The sequence below is a fragment of the Hipposideros armiger genome, unplaced genomic scaffold (assembly GCF_001890085.2).
Source record: "Hipposideros armiger isolate ML-2016 unplaced genomic scaffold, ASM189008v1 scaffold_1321, whole genome shotgun sequence".
Taxonomy (NCBI): Eukaryota; Metazoa; Chordata; class Mammalia; order Chiroptera; family Hipposideridae; genus Hipposideros; species Hipposideros armiger.
Genome location: NW_017732671.1, coordinates 89,323 through 103,232, shown reverse-complemented (window position 1 = coordinate 103,232; position 13,910 = coordinate 89,323). Strand labels below are relative to the sequence as shown.

Sequence of the window (13,910 nt, the reverse complement as noted above, 5' to 3'; positions counted from 1 at the left end):
ACATTTGCATGAGAATGGGTGTTAGAACTTGGCTTACTCACTGTTTTCCTCAGACAGTGTAGACATTTAACTTTTGTTTTTAGCAATTGATGTGACTGTGGCAAAGTCTAAGGTAAGGTTTATATTCCCCCTTGTAAGCAACATAGTTTTAATTTCTACTGAAAAATAACAAACTTCACCAGGATGTGCTTTACTTTTTGTCTGTAATGCTTATATTTAGTTGTTCTCTTATTTCAACAAGTTTTCTTCTATTAATGCTTAATTTTTACTATTGAGCTCCAGTCTTCAGGAATACCAATTTTGTGCATGTAAGCACTCCTCATTCTTTCTTTCTTAAAAATCAACTTTTTAATTGCTTTGACTTGGTTGGCAGAGACAGTTTGGCATCGTGATATTTCTAAAATAGTTTTTCTTTCTTTAAGAATATCAGAGAACATTGTTTTCTTTCTGATAAGAATATCAGAAGTGTTTTTCACCTTCTTTTTTTGTGCCAAGTGCTGCCAATATATATATATTTTTTAAGCTGAGCCGTCCTGCCACCTGTTGGCAGCTCAGTGGCTGCTCAGCTCAGGCTGGGAATTGAACCACTGTTTCTCAGAGCTCAAACTCTTGAGCGATCTCTTAACCAACTGAGACACTCGGCCGGCCCTAGCCAATACTTTTAATCTCCTTAAATGTCTTGTCCTTTTAATTTCCTTTGTTGTAGGAGTTCTTTTTCAGTCTAGGTTGTCCGTAATTTCTTAAAGTATGAAGTATTGATATAAAATTATCTTTTTTCTCCTGAAACATTTATTCTAATAGAAATTCTTCAACTGCTTTTGGGTTCTTTGAGGCTAATTTTGATGGGAATGGCAGTAAAACAGTGTGAGGGGAGTGTCTATGTATCAGTCCCTTGTAAGTTATTCTGGACGTTAGTCATTGTATGTGGGAACAGCTTTCCAAGCTAGTCATTTATTCAAAGGTAGTTTTGGAAGGAAAGGAATATATGGATGAGCCAGGAATTTTTTTTTTTTTAAAGATTTTATTGGGGAATTGAGGGAGGGGGAAAAGACAAATTGCTGTTTTTGTTCTTCAGTCTAGTTGTGGAGGATGTTGCTTCACTGGCCTATGTTGGTATTATCATTGCGCTCTTCCCGGGCAAGGCAGATCGGTCGCCGGCCTCTGGACAGCCGCTCATGATAGCTCTTGGCAGCTCACACTGCCTGCCAGCCACTCATGCTTGCTGCCGGCTACACACAATAACTTATGAGCCAGGAATTTTCAATTGTATACCAGGTGTAATATGATACTGTTGAAGGATTTTAAGGAACAAGTCAACTATATATGCACACATTAAGAATGAAAGTAGAATCTGTGTGAAATATAAATGAAGAAATTATACAAATATGATACCATTTTCAAACCACCGATAAGAAGAAAAATCTATTGTCTGTCTCTAAACACCCATGTAGAAATCCTTAACGTCAGCTGACTTTCAGAATAGACTTTTCTGATGGCATTCAAACTGTCTCCACCTCTGGACCCCTATGAATTCTTTAACTCTTTTTTGTTTTTTTTGTTTTTTATACTTTTAAATTGGAGAATTGGGGGAGGGGAACAGTATTTGGGAATTGGGGAGGGGGACCAGCCAAGTTGTTGTTCTTCAGTCTTAGTTGTGGAGGGCGCTAGTTGCCATATGGCTGCCTGTTGGCAACTGGTGACCTTTAAGCTCAAGGTGCTGTGTTACAATCTTAGTTGCGGGTGGGCATAGCCACCATCCCATGCAAGAGTTGAATCAGCAGCCTTTTTGTTAAGAGCGCATGCTCTAGCCACTGAGCCATCCAGGTGGCAGCTCAGCCCAAGGTGCCAAGTTTAGTCTTAGTGGCAGGTGGGCTCAGCCCACCACCGAACAGGCAGTCTTGTTAGGAGAATGTGCTCTCACCAGCTGAGCCATCCTGCCACCTGTTGGCAGCTCAGCGGCAGCTTAGCTTGGGCGCAGCGTCACTGGCACATATGGGAATCGAACCGGTGGCCCTGTTGCTCAGAGCTCACGCTCTTAAGTTAACTCTTAACCGGCTGAACCACTCAGCCGGCCCTCTTTAACTCTTAATATGTCATTTATTGTGAAAGTATTTTAAGTATTAATAATAACACCATTCTAATTTGGAAACGTTAAAGTCTTGCTGAGTATTACCTACATTTAATCCTTCCCTAACCACACTGCATTTTTCCTTTTATTCTGTTTGTTGATTCAATTTTGATGGTATATTGGTTTGATTGCTGTTTAACAAATTACCTCCAAAACTTTGCAACCTAAAACAACAAGCATTTATTGTATCTCGCTCTCTGTAGATCAGGAATCTGGGTACAACTTAGCTGGGTGCTCTGACTCAAGGTTTCTCAATGAAGGTGCAGGCCACAGCTGCAGTCATTTCAAAGCTCAGCGGGAGGAGGGTCTACTTCCAACCTCGCTCACAGGGCTGTTAGTTGGCCTCCGGTTCTTTATGGCTGTTGGCTGAAGATATCAGTTATTTAACACACAGGCCGCTCCATAGGGTTCCAAAAAATAAAGCATGGGAGACTTCATGCAAGAGAGAATTCATGTTTTTGTAATCTAATTCAAAAGTGGTACATTATTTTGCTATATTATATTCATTAGAAGTTAGTCACAAGCCCACACTCAAGCAGAGAGTATTCCACTAGCACATGAACATGAAGAGGCAAGGCCATGGCTGGCCATCAAAGAGGCTGTCTACCATAGTTCACCCTCTGACCTGCCATAATTCATCTCTCTTTACATGAAAAATACATGGACCCACCCAAGGTGCCCAAATGTCTTCTTGCATTAAAACATCAGCTCAAAGTGTTAAATCTTATCAAATGAATCAGGATCATATGTGGATGTTTCCTTGGATGTAGCTCTTTGAGTACTGTTTCTCTAGATATGTAGATCTGAGAAATTAGAGACAAGTTATCTGTTCCACGCACACTCACCACACAATGTGTGATACTAGATAATCACAGTAGACATTCTTGTTCAAAATGGGGGAAAGTGGTAGATACAGAGGAGGGAGTGGTCCATAACAGTGCCAACATCCAGCCGGGCAAACTTTCATTATTTGATTATGTATCAAGACATGAGAATTATAATTTTTTTTCATATTTCAAGTTTTTATTTTATTCAAAAGTTAAAGCTAAATTTATTCCCCAAAACAATATGTGTATTTTCAGAAAAGGACATACAAATGAAATCATAATTTAGGCTGGTCTCAACATTTTTATACTCATAAAATGTCATTAGTGGTAAAAAACATGTATAAATATATATATATATATATATATATATATATATATATATTGGACTTCCATTAATTACAAGAAAGTTAATGTAAATTTTCAAGTAGACTCATATAAAATCTCTTTTGTTATGCATATTAAATTTATTATAGTGGCTTTAGTGACTTTAGATTTCCTGAATCATATCTACTTTAAAATATCGCTAGTGATATCTTTGAGTTTTTTTGTTTTGTTTCATTTTTTGTATTTTCTTTTTCTTTTTTTTTTTTTTGGCTTGGAGATCTTTTATGTGAATAATGCCCTTTAAAAATGTTATAAATGAAACTATGATAGTTTTATTTTCATTTTCAATTTTACTTCAGAGCCACATGTATGTACCCAAAGAGCCGCATGTGGCTCACAAGCCGCAGTTTGCCGACTCCTGCCCTTGAGTAGCAGCTCCTAGAGCATTATGGATTGAATTGTATCCCCAAGACGATATGTTGAAATCCTAACCTCAGGACCTCAGAATATGATCTCATTCAGGAATGGGGTCAATGTAGGTATAATAAATTAAAATGAAGTGATATGGGAGTAGGGCAGGCCCTTCATCCAATATGCCTGGTGTCCTTGTAAAAGGGACACTGACACAGTAACAGTGGGAAGAAACCCTGTGATGACAGAGTATAGAGCTATGCAGGTACAAGTCAAGGAACGCCAAGGATGCTTGACGACAGCAGAGCAATGAGAAAAGCACAGAACAGGTTCTCCCCTAGAGGCTTTAATAGAGCATGTTCTTGCCCACAGCTTGATTTCAGAATTTTAGCCTCCAGAACTGTGACAAAATCGATCTCTGTTGTTTCAAGCCATCCAGTTTATTATAGCAGCCCTAAGAAACAGAAAAGGGAGGGAGGGAGAGAAAGACAGAGAGAGAGAGGGAGGGAAGGAGGGAAGGAGCGAGGGAGGGAGGGAGGGAGAGAGAGAGAGTAGAATTTGCAAAATTAACTATTATCTACTTTCATAATCAGAATAATCTTCAACATTGACCTAAAAACTCCCTTTATCAGTCAGAACAGCCTAAACTGCTGTGACTGTGGCTTCTTAGACCTTAAAATCATGCTATGTTGGGACATTTTTCACATCAGGTCATACTCATTATGCCTTCAATACAAATACTGTTAGAATTTTTTCACGTAAACCACATGAGAGTTTTTGAACATGAGAAATAAATGTTGTCTTGGTTGAGATGCTTAACTCTTTGATAAGTAAGCAATATAAGCTAGCAGCTTATATTGTGAAACCTAGCAGCAACTAATAAGTCCCAAATTCTAATATTTATTTTTTTTCTGATGCTTCATGTCCATTAAAAGTTATCTGGTGTTTCTGCATTGCATCTACTTCATTCCAGGAACCAGAGGCACAGGGAAGTTACCACCTCCCAGATACACCAGAGGCAGGAGGGAAGTTCTCAGATCAGCTAACCACCCCTCCTAACCTAACTCAACAAGGGTTCTGTTCCCCAGTTACTATGTGAGTGGGTGTTTTTGTCACACCATCACAAAATACTGGTACACCAGGTGGTTGTCCTACAATTAAGCTCAGTTCTGACACTACCTGGAGATAGGCTCAGATTCCACAGGTTAGGGGCTCAGTGCTACAAGGCTGCCTTTCCCCTCTACTTCAGGTGCCAGTCACAAGTTTAGGTAGTCATCTGCGTTTCTGATGCACCAGCTGTAGATTGGGAGTTCCAACTACCTCCTCTCAGCTTTGATGAATTTGCTAGAGAAGCTTAGAGAAACGTTTACTTACTACATTACCAGCTTATTATAAAAAGACATAACTCAGGAACAGCCAGATAGAAAAGATGCCTAGGGAAAAGGCACAGATCTTCCATGCCTTTTCTGCTCTTTCCAAAATTCCACAGGTTCAGCAATCTGGAAGTTCTTCAAACTTTGTTCTCTGGGGTTTTTATGGAGACTTCATTACAGAACCATGACTGATCAAGTATTGGCCATTGGTGATTGATTCAGCCTCCAGCCCTTCTTCCCTTCCCAGAGGATAGGGTCGGACTGAAAGTTCTAATCCTGGGACCGGCCGAATGGCTCAGTTGGTTAAGTGCACAAGCTCTGAGCAACACGGTCACCGGTTCGATTCCCACATGGGCCAGTGAGCTGCACCCGAGCTGAGCTGCCAACAGGTGGCAGGATGGCTCAGCTGGTGAGAACACTTGCTCCTAACAATAAGGTCGCTGGTTTAACTACTGCAAGGGATAGTGGGCTGCGCCTTCTCTGCCCCCACTGCCAACTAAGATTGAATGATTGAACACGACACCTTGAGCTAACCGGCTGCGAGTTGCCCACGGGCAGCTGGATAGCGACTGGACTTGGAGCTGAACTAACTGCATCTTTCACAACTAAGATTGAAGGACAACATTTTGGCTGTTCCCCTTCCCCAATTCCCCAACACTGTTCTCTTCCCCCAATTCCCCAATGGGGGGGGGGAAGTTCTATCCTCTAATCACATGGATGGTTCCTCTGGCAACCAAACCTCATCTTAAGTTACCAAAGCACTATTCAGAAGGCACCTCATTAACATAACAAAAGATATCTTTATTGCTCTTCACTTAGGAAATTCCAAGGGTTTAGGAGCTCTGTGCCAGAAATGGGTAAAAAATATCAAATATATATTTTTTATAAATCACAATGTTGCACTCCACCTCATCGTCTATGAACATGGGCCCTGATAGCAGGACAAATATAAAGGTCAAAAGATACTGGCACATTGCTAGAATCCCATTCAGTCATTAATAAGCATGTAGTCCATCATCATATCCTATGAAAACGTCTCCCGGGGTGAGGCTACTCAGGCACACAGGAGCAGGCTTGTCAGGTTCCAGAGGCAGGAGTGGTGCTGAAGCTGGGCCCAGTTGGGACCCCCACAGGAGAGGCCTTGCTGCATCCCTGGCCTCACCTTTTCTTGATCTTTAGCTTAGTAATAGGTTATCCCCCTTGAGCTCGGAATGTCCCCTGTCCCAGTTCTCTGCTTTAGAAAATTACCCTGGAAATTATGAGTAATACCCTTAGGCTTGATATATTGGAAATCAGCGAGACAAACAGAAGACGCCTTAGTCAGGGGCCCAAATTGGGAGTCTTTATTCCAGAAGCTGGGGACCGCAAGAGGACTCATGTCTCTCCAAACCTCACGGCCCCCAGTGAGCTCAGGGATCTGCTTATAAGGGCAAAAACCACATCCTGCTCGGAAGTGGGAGGGGAGCTGTGCTTACCCAAGCGACAAACCGCAGAGTTGAGATAGCTGGGGGTGGTTATTTCTTGGAACTTAATAGTTCAAACCACCACCGGTGCTCAGTGGAAAATTTTGCAACCTGAGGCCCTGTGGGTGGCAGAAAATGGAGGGCAGAAGGCAAGATGGAGTTGGTCTTGCCAGGGGCCGCTGTTCAGGCTTACTGCTCACAATCTGTAAGGTCTAGCGTTCTGTCCAGGCTACTCCCATCATGGTTCCTGGGTTGCCGATGACACCAGAGAGCCATGTTGCCAGAGGGAAGGCTCCATGGGGACCCCTGAACCATCATGTCACTTCGGGAGAAATGGCCAGGTTTTCCCTTAATACCATAAACTGGTCTGAGAATGTTAAGGCAGTTTTTGGGGGTGTTAACCCGCCGCCTTCTCAGACCACCGGTGCTCTGACAATAAATGCTTATCCTATGGCCCACACTCCTGTGTCAGCACAGGAAGCACGAGCCCTGGACTCACTTGCCTTCCGGTTTCAGTGTCAGCAATAAACGACTTCTTTTCAAACACCCGGTATAATGGAGCTAAGAGATACATCATCTCTTGCTCTGAGCCTCTTTCAAGGTGTTAGTGTAATATTCAGGTTCTCTTACTACATAACCAATTTATTTATTCCTTTACCCATATCTACTGTTTTTCCGTCTCTCCACTTACATCTAAACTTTTCCACTTTTGGAAGAGACATTAATTAGGTTTGGCCACTGTGCTGGTCTGGATCGCTGGCAGCAACGCTGGTCTAGCAAGGGCCTCCCCTTCAATTCACTTCTACTCAGCTAAGGTCAAGTTACACAGAGGCAGAACGAATGGGCTATCTTTACACCAGGCAATATAGCTGCATTCCCAGTTGGTTCCAAATTCTCCAGATGGGGTGATGCAATCCTGCCCCATCTGGTCCTAAGGATTCTGATACAAAGGTTAAGAACACAGTGACAGCTCTTGCTTAGGAACCATCCTTGCTTCCAGCCCTTGTAGTTGCAGCAGCCCTGGTCCTATGATTACTGCATCAAGTAAGAGGGAAAAAAAACCCAAAACAACAGAGGTGATGTGGTGAAGACAGAACACCAGCACCTTCCCACCACCCCACCACCCACTCCCTTTCTCAGGTCCACCAGAAAAACAGAGATAAATGATTGTAGTGAGGACACTCCTTTAGGCTCACTCATGGTCATATTGAGTGTAAGCACGAACTCCTGAAGGTTTGTAAGTCAGCCCTTCATGCCTTTATCTCCCCCCATTTTAGACAACCAATGTTTCAATTGCCCATCCAATTCTCTATCAAAAATATAATTCTGAGCAGGATATCTTTCTGTCCATTGTTGCACATATGGGTTGTAAAGTGTGTTCCTTGATCTGAAGAAATGATTGTTGCTGTCCAAATTGCTGCAGTATCTTCTATTTTGTTCCTAATACTCTAATGTATAGGAAAAACCTAATCTTTTCCTTTCGATGTGGGGAAAAATCCAGTTCTTCTGTACTATGTGTTTCTTTCCTGTATGTATGTCACACATAACACTTCAGTTCTCACCATCTGGTCACCAATGTGTGGAGGTTTTTCACCTTGCCCAGCAATTCTCTGTCACAGGTTATAGACTCAGTCCCACAAGGCCGCCCCCTCCTACACTCACACACACGCTGAGAGCACAGTTGCAGGCCCCGCTTATATCACTCGTGCTTCTATCACCAGTGACCAACTGGCTAAAGAGCAGAGGTTCCAACTACGCCCTCTTTGGGTTTACTTAATAGGTTCAGTTGCTAGTTGGCTCACAGAACTCAGGAAAACACTTATGTTTACCAGTTTATTAAATCATGTGATAAGGGATACAGATGAGCAGCTAGGTGAAGAGGCACGTAGGGCGAGGACATTCTGTTCATAGCTTAGGTTTCCACTGCCTTTGTTCTTCACCATGTGGCCACATCACTGGCCACTGCTCATGTCAGTAAAAAGCAAACATAGGGGTTTTTACCACTGTTCACTGCTTCCGTCACTGCTAGGCAACAGCATGTAATTCCGTCCACCGGGCTGATTTGTTTTTACCTTCTTCAATTGAAGTGATGGCCTTTCAAACAAGGTGTTAGCCATTCATGGTGGAGCTCCTGTCCAGAAGCCAAGCAGCTCTTTGCTGGTCAGTCAAGAGCAGTTTACAGGGCACTGTCCAGGTGAGAGGAGAGCCCAGCAGCTCCTCACACAGTTTCAGAGTCAGTCCTAGAGGAAAGCGGCTCCCTGGTCATGAGTACATCCTCCTTGCTTTTCCCCGGCAGCATAATCTTGTATAAACCATTTACATTTTTCTATGAAACTCTTGTGGGCTCTGCCATCCCCTTTAAAGCATTTCTCTGACATAACACTAGACATATGGGTATTTTGTTTTAAGATAATTTTATGTCCTTGGGGTAGCTTTAATTAACATCCAATAGTGAGGTAGTAAATACTCCTCGAATGGAAACTCTCTACTTTAAAGGCCCAGTGGTTTTCGCAGGGAGACATTCACAGGCTCTTGCCATAAACCCCAGTCTATACCCCATATAGGGTGATCACACAGATAACTTGTCCCTACCAGCTCTCCAGCTTCTATTTTACATTGTGTGGGCTCAAGCAATACCACTCATTCCCGTTTGGCATGTCCAATTAATATTGCTAGAAGGAAGACTCATGTGATTCCTGCTTTATAATACTGGGTAGGGTAAATGTTCCCCAGTCAGATACGATGTCCATCAGCATGATGCAAAACAGGTAAAGAAAAAAAACCCACAACCGCTTTACAGAAAGCCTGGTCAAACATACTAATTCTCCAATACTCTGTGCCAGAAATGGAGATGAAGACCAAGTATGTATTTCTTACTATAAATCACAATACCACACCTATTTCCTAAAAAAAAAACAACTCCTCCAGATCAGGGAAGTCACTTCCCAGATGTGTCTCACTCACATTCAAAGCCACTCAGTTGTTCTCTTCCCCTTACCCCAGTGCCAGGCTCAGAAGAAGAGGCGCTTCAGGAAGTATAATTTGACTTTGATGAAGTCTGTGTAGTGATTCTTAAATTTGTTCCAGTCAAGTGTTCTGCATCTTTTCTGGTGCCTGAGCTTTGCATGAGTAGGTGGGATTAGGGGAGGGTCAATGTGACCTGAAAACCCAAGCTGCTTGCTCCTGGAGGTAGGCTCTCCCCTTTATCCTGGCTGGCACCCCCTTCCTGACCCAAAGCAAACTCCCTGATCGCTGCCCTCCCCACCTCCTGCTCTGGGAGGGGTCTCTCCTAAGAACTGGAGGAACCTGTCCCTCTTACTAACCTGGCAGTGAGCATTTCTGACTGCATGCCAGGGCTGGAAGTTGCTGGAAGGTTCCACCAACAGCAGCATATGCCTAGTATGGGAGATTATTAGATACAGAACCTGGGGTCCCACCCCAGACCTAGTAAACTCCAAACTGCACTTTAACAGGATCTCCAGATGTTTCATAGGTGCGTTAAAGGTTTAGAACCACTTCTGTAAAGATTACAGCCCCCTGATCGGTTATTTCCACGTTTTCATTCCAATGTCCAGTGTCTGCCTGTGTGTGTTGGGGGGCAGGGTGGGGTGGGGTCAGAGGAGACAAACATTGGTGCTGCTCATTGAGTTTACATTGGGTGTTTGTCTGCACATTTGAAAGGAAGTATTTTGTACATAAAGAAATGGAGTAGTGATGGTTAGAGTGAAACTTTTCTTGCAGCTGCTCCAAAAGCCGATGTGCTTTTTTATGTCTGAGTTAGTTCATGAACAGTTCTCACCAGAGGGCTCCTGTAATGCCTTTTTAGTCCTTTAAAACTTTGTATACTGAGGCCAGGAGTTCAAGTTATCAGTAAAATGCTTAAATCCACATTTCATTTTATGGACGGAAAAGGGGCCACACATTAACGTGACAAGCTCAGAGGAGACTGAAAATAAGCACATAAGATGTCCTGAGCATAAAAGAGTTTTCATAACTAAGTGGGCCATGGTGGGAAGTCACATCTTTAGCTTCCTTCATATAGTTAATCTGTGCCATTCATTTCAGTGGGCCAGTCTGTTGTCTTTTTGCACCTAAGATAACATCTTTGGAATGTCAGTAATCCTTTTTCAGGAACAGAGCTGGAAACTGCAAAATTCCTTATGATTATCATCTCTATGTGCTGTGAAAGGCAAACTGCTAACTATCCTGCACCCACCTATGTAGAAGTACCTGTCTCTCCAGTTTACTTTTATCCAATCCCAGAGATTTCCCTGCTTTGCCTTCTCCCACCTAGTTAGTCTATCACCAATGGATTTCATGTTACCTTCCTCCTTTGATTTTATGTATAAAATAAGATTCAAAACTGCCATTTCCAAGAGCACTTTTTCAACCCAGTGAGATTTTGCTTCCCGACAATTGTCGTCAGTTTGGCTCAAATAAACTCTTTTATTTTCTCTTAGGCTGGATGTTTTTCTTCGACAATTTGATGCATCAAGACCTGTGTTATCTACGTATTATTTTCATGACTTTATAGGTAAGTAAAGAGCAAGGCTGCACTTTTGTTTCCTAACTCCAAAACCCAGGCTTTTTTTGTAACCTACAGTGCTACTTGTTGTTGTTACTATACTACAAATACCAAGTCCTATGGAGAAAGAATTAAAACAGTTGGCCTACCTCACAGTTTTGCCTGAGGCTAGCCATGGTACTTAAAAAGATAGCTCTTCTCCTGGTTAAGTACTCTAGCTCCATTGGAGGATTGGAACATTCTTTATTGGATGGTTTTGCTGGAGTATTTTAACTGCTTACAACACAAAATGTAATCGATATTGTTTAGACTTTGAAAAGTTAAAATATTGTTAGGTCTTCTGCTAGAACGTTAGAGGGTGAGTGGATACCAGGGTACCTCTGAACGAGATGTGCAAATGTATAAGATAACTTGGACAGCCTTACTGCTTCCTTCAGATTGTATAAATTTAGGACAGGTTTCTTCCTGACTATAGGTCCCTGATGTTTCAGATAGGAGCCTAGTTTCCCTAAATGCCAATCAGTTGTTATTGTTTCGCTGTTAAACTATGTCATCTTTTAATATGTATATGTTATATATACATATGTATGTTTTATTAATTTGAGACAGTTTTAAGCTTATGGAAAAAGTAGAGTTCACCTTTTTCTTCTTTCTTCCACACAATTTCCCCTATTATTAACATCTTGCTTTACTGCAGTACATTTTGCTAAAACTGACGAACAACTATTGCTACATTAACGAAAGTCCTGCTTTTTGCTATCACCACCTGCTGAAACTTCTAAATAATTTCAGAGATTAAAATAGTGCACTGTGGGAAAAACTGTGATCTAAGACCGACTTCTGTAGTTCCTTCTTTGTTTTCACAGTATCTGTATATAGCAGCATTTAGCTGCTGCAGCTGGACAAATCTCACAGTGAGCAGATCCCCAGCTTTAAAATGGGATGACTCCAACAGAGTCCAAGAACGGGTGATGGAGACAGGCTCAACTGCAAAGAGACAGAGCCCTGTCCACATCTTTGGTAGACCAGAGTGACTCCCAGGGTGACTCCCAGGCTGTGGAGTGCTCAGCAGAACCTTTCCCTGATGCCTGGAAGAGACAGTTTGGGAGATGGGGCTGAGAGCAGGACTCTGCTTGGTTCTCTCAAGCTCTGGCTGAACCCCAAAGGATCAGGGCTAGCTGTTTTTTCAGTCTGGGGAGGTTAAGTGTCAGGCTGCAAATGAAAAGGAAGCCACAACCACACCTACCACCTCCTGTTTACAAGTATTTGGTTTCGTTTCAACCCCCACTCCCAGCTGAATACCAGGAAACAGAACTGAAAGCCAAAAGCAGAGGAGGGGGAGCAGCGGTGGTCACTCAGGCCTTGTTGCAGCCTGGTCCCCCATGCCGGCTGCAGGAGCCTCCTTCCCTTTGGGGCTGCGGTGTCCCATGAAACCTCCCCCAGAGATTGCGGCCAGAAACCCGCGGAGATGTGGGACAGCGTGGGTGTGGAGATGAGGGTAAGTGTGCCAGGAGGACTCCAGAGCCTGGAGGCGCCTGAGGCCAAGGGCCTGGGGGAGGAAATGAGCGTTCTGCATCTCTCGGCCTTTTCATTTGAGCTCCTAGTTACAGCAAAGGAGGAACCATCACCATCAGAGCCAAAAAAAACAGGGAAGAGGTGACTTCTCAGGGACTTGCCCAGGGTATGATCTTGCCAGGGACTTCCCAGCAGCCTGAGCATGTGCCCGGGCCAGGCCATTGCGGAATCTGACCAGATGCCTCCCAGAGCCCCTGACTTGCGCCCTTCAGCACAGTTTCAGAACTTTAGTGGGGGTGAGGAGAGTGGGGGATTACCCAGGACCCCTCGCCCCACGGGTCTGGGGTTTAAGAATTCTGGAAAGGCTGCCCCAGGGAAAGGGGTTTCCCTAGTGTTCTAGTTCAGGGTCCCTCCCTCTTTTGTATCTCAGCCCCCTCACCTCTCAACCTCTTTGCCTTGTCTGGGGTGAGAATCTGTAAATGCTGGGCCCTCAAAAAGCATTGGAATTTTAATTGGAAGGCAGAGATCCATTTGGAACTGGCCTGAGCCCTCCTTTGTGTGTGTGTGTGTGCCTGGAACACAAATGCTCTAATTTGGGGGGTGAGCCTTGTGTTTAAACTGGGTCTGACGATCCTCAAGTTCTCTGAGGCTGAGGAGGGGTGTGTTTTAAAAAATAACCTGTTTTTTTTTCTAGGTGTCATAGTAGCTAGGTTAGTGCCACGGTTTTCAGAACATATTTCTCTTTGTTATAGTTTTCATGGTGTTAACCAAACTCAGGTTCAGTGCCGCTTGTGCACGGAAGAGCCCAGAACACGAGAGTGACAAGGGTTGGTGAGGAGAAAAGCCCCTTTATTCTAGATGCCAGCAGCTAAAGAAGATGGCAGACATTTCTAAAACACCACCTTTCCTGAGGCCAACTGATTCAGAGGCTTTAAAGGCAGGTAAAGGGGAAAGAACAAAGGAAAGCAGGCCTCAAGGCTAATAGTTGAGAAGTCTCCTCCTGGGGTCTTCTGAGGCCATTAGCCACTGAGATGGCTCGTAGTCAGTAGCCATCTGTGAAACACTGCTAGGGGTTGTGATCTTGGGCCCTCACATCCCCTGAGGATTAAAGAAGCTGCTCTTTTCAGGATAAGATGTTTGTTAATTAATAAGGTCTGGGTAGTTTTGAAAAAGGGAACAAACAGTGTTTTCAGTTAATCAGTGGGAGGAGAAACAAAGAGAAAGCATGACTATCAGGATGGATCAAACTGCAAACAAACTAAGTCTAACCATCTTGCTGGCTAGATAATGAGCTGTGTGGTGAGTCAAATGCAAACCAGCTTAAGTCTAATTGCATTATTGATT

General features: G+C 43.3%; 1 protein-coding gene across 4 annotated transcripts in view; it reads left to right on the top strand.

Annotated features, from left to right (window-relative positions):
* Positions 1-13,910, top strand: part of LOC109377204 (C-type lectin domain family 2 member H-like) — a 51,512-nt gene that overhangs the window by 2,163 nt on the left and 35,439 nt on the right. For 3 of the 4 annotated variants that reach the window (XM_019633475.1, XM_019633476.1, XM_019633474.1), the window contains one exon: positions 10,987-11,060. In XM_019633475.1, coding sequence (XP_019489020.1) covers positions 10,987-11,060 — 74 coding nt within the window. Of the gene's footprint in view, positions 1-10,980; positions 11,061-13,318; positions 13,508-13,910 lie in introns of those variants that run through there. The other variant, XM_019633477.1, reaches the window with a different exon arrangement.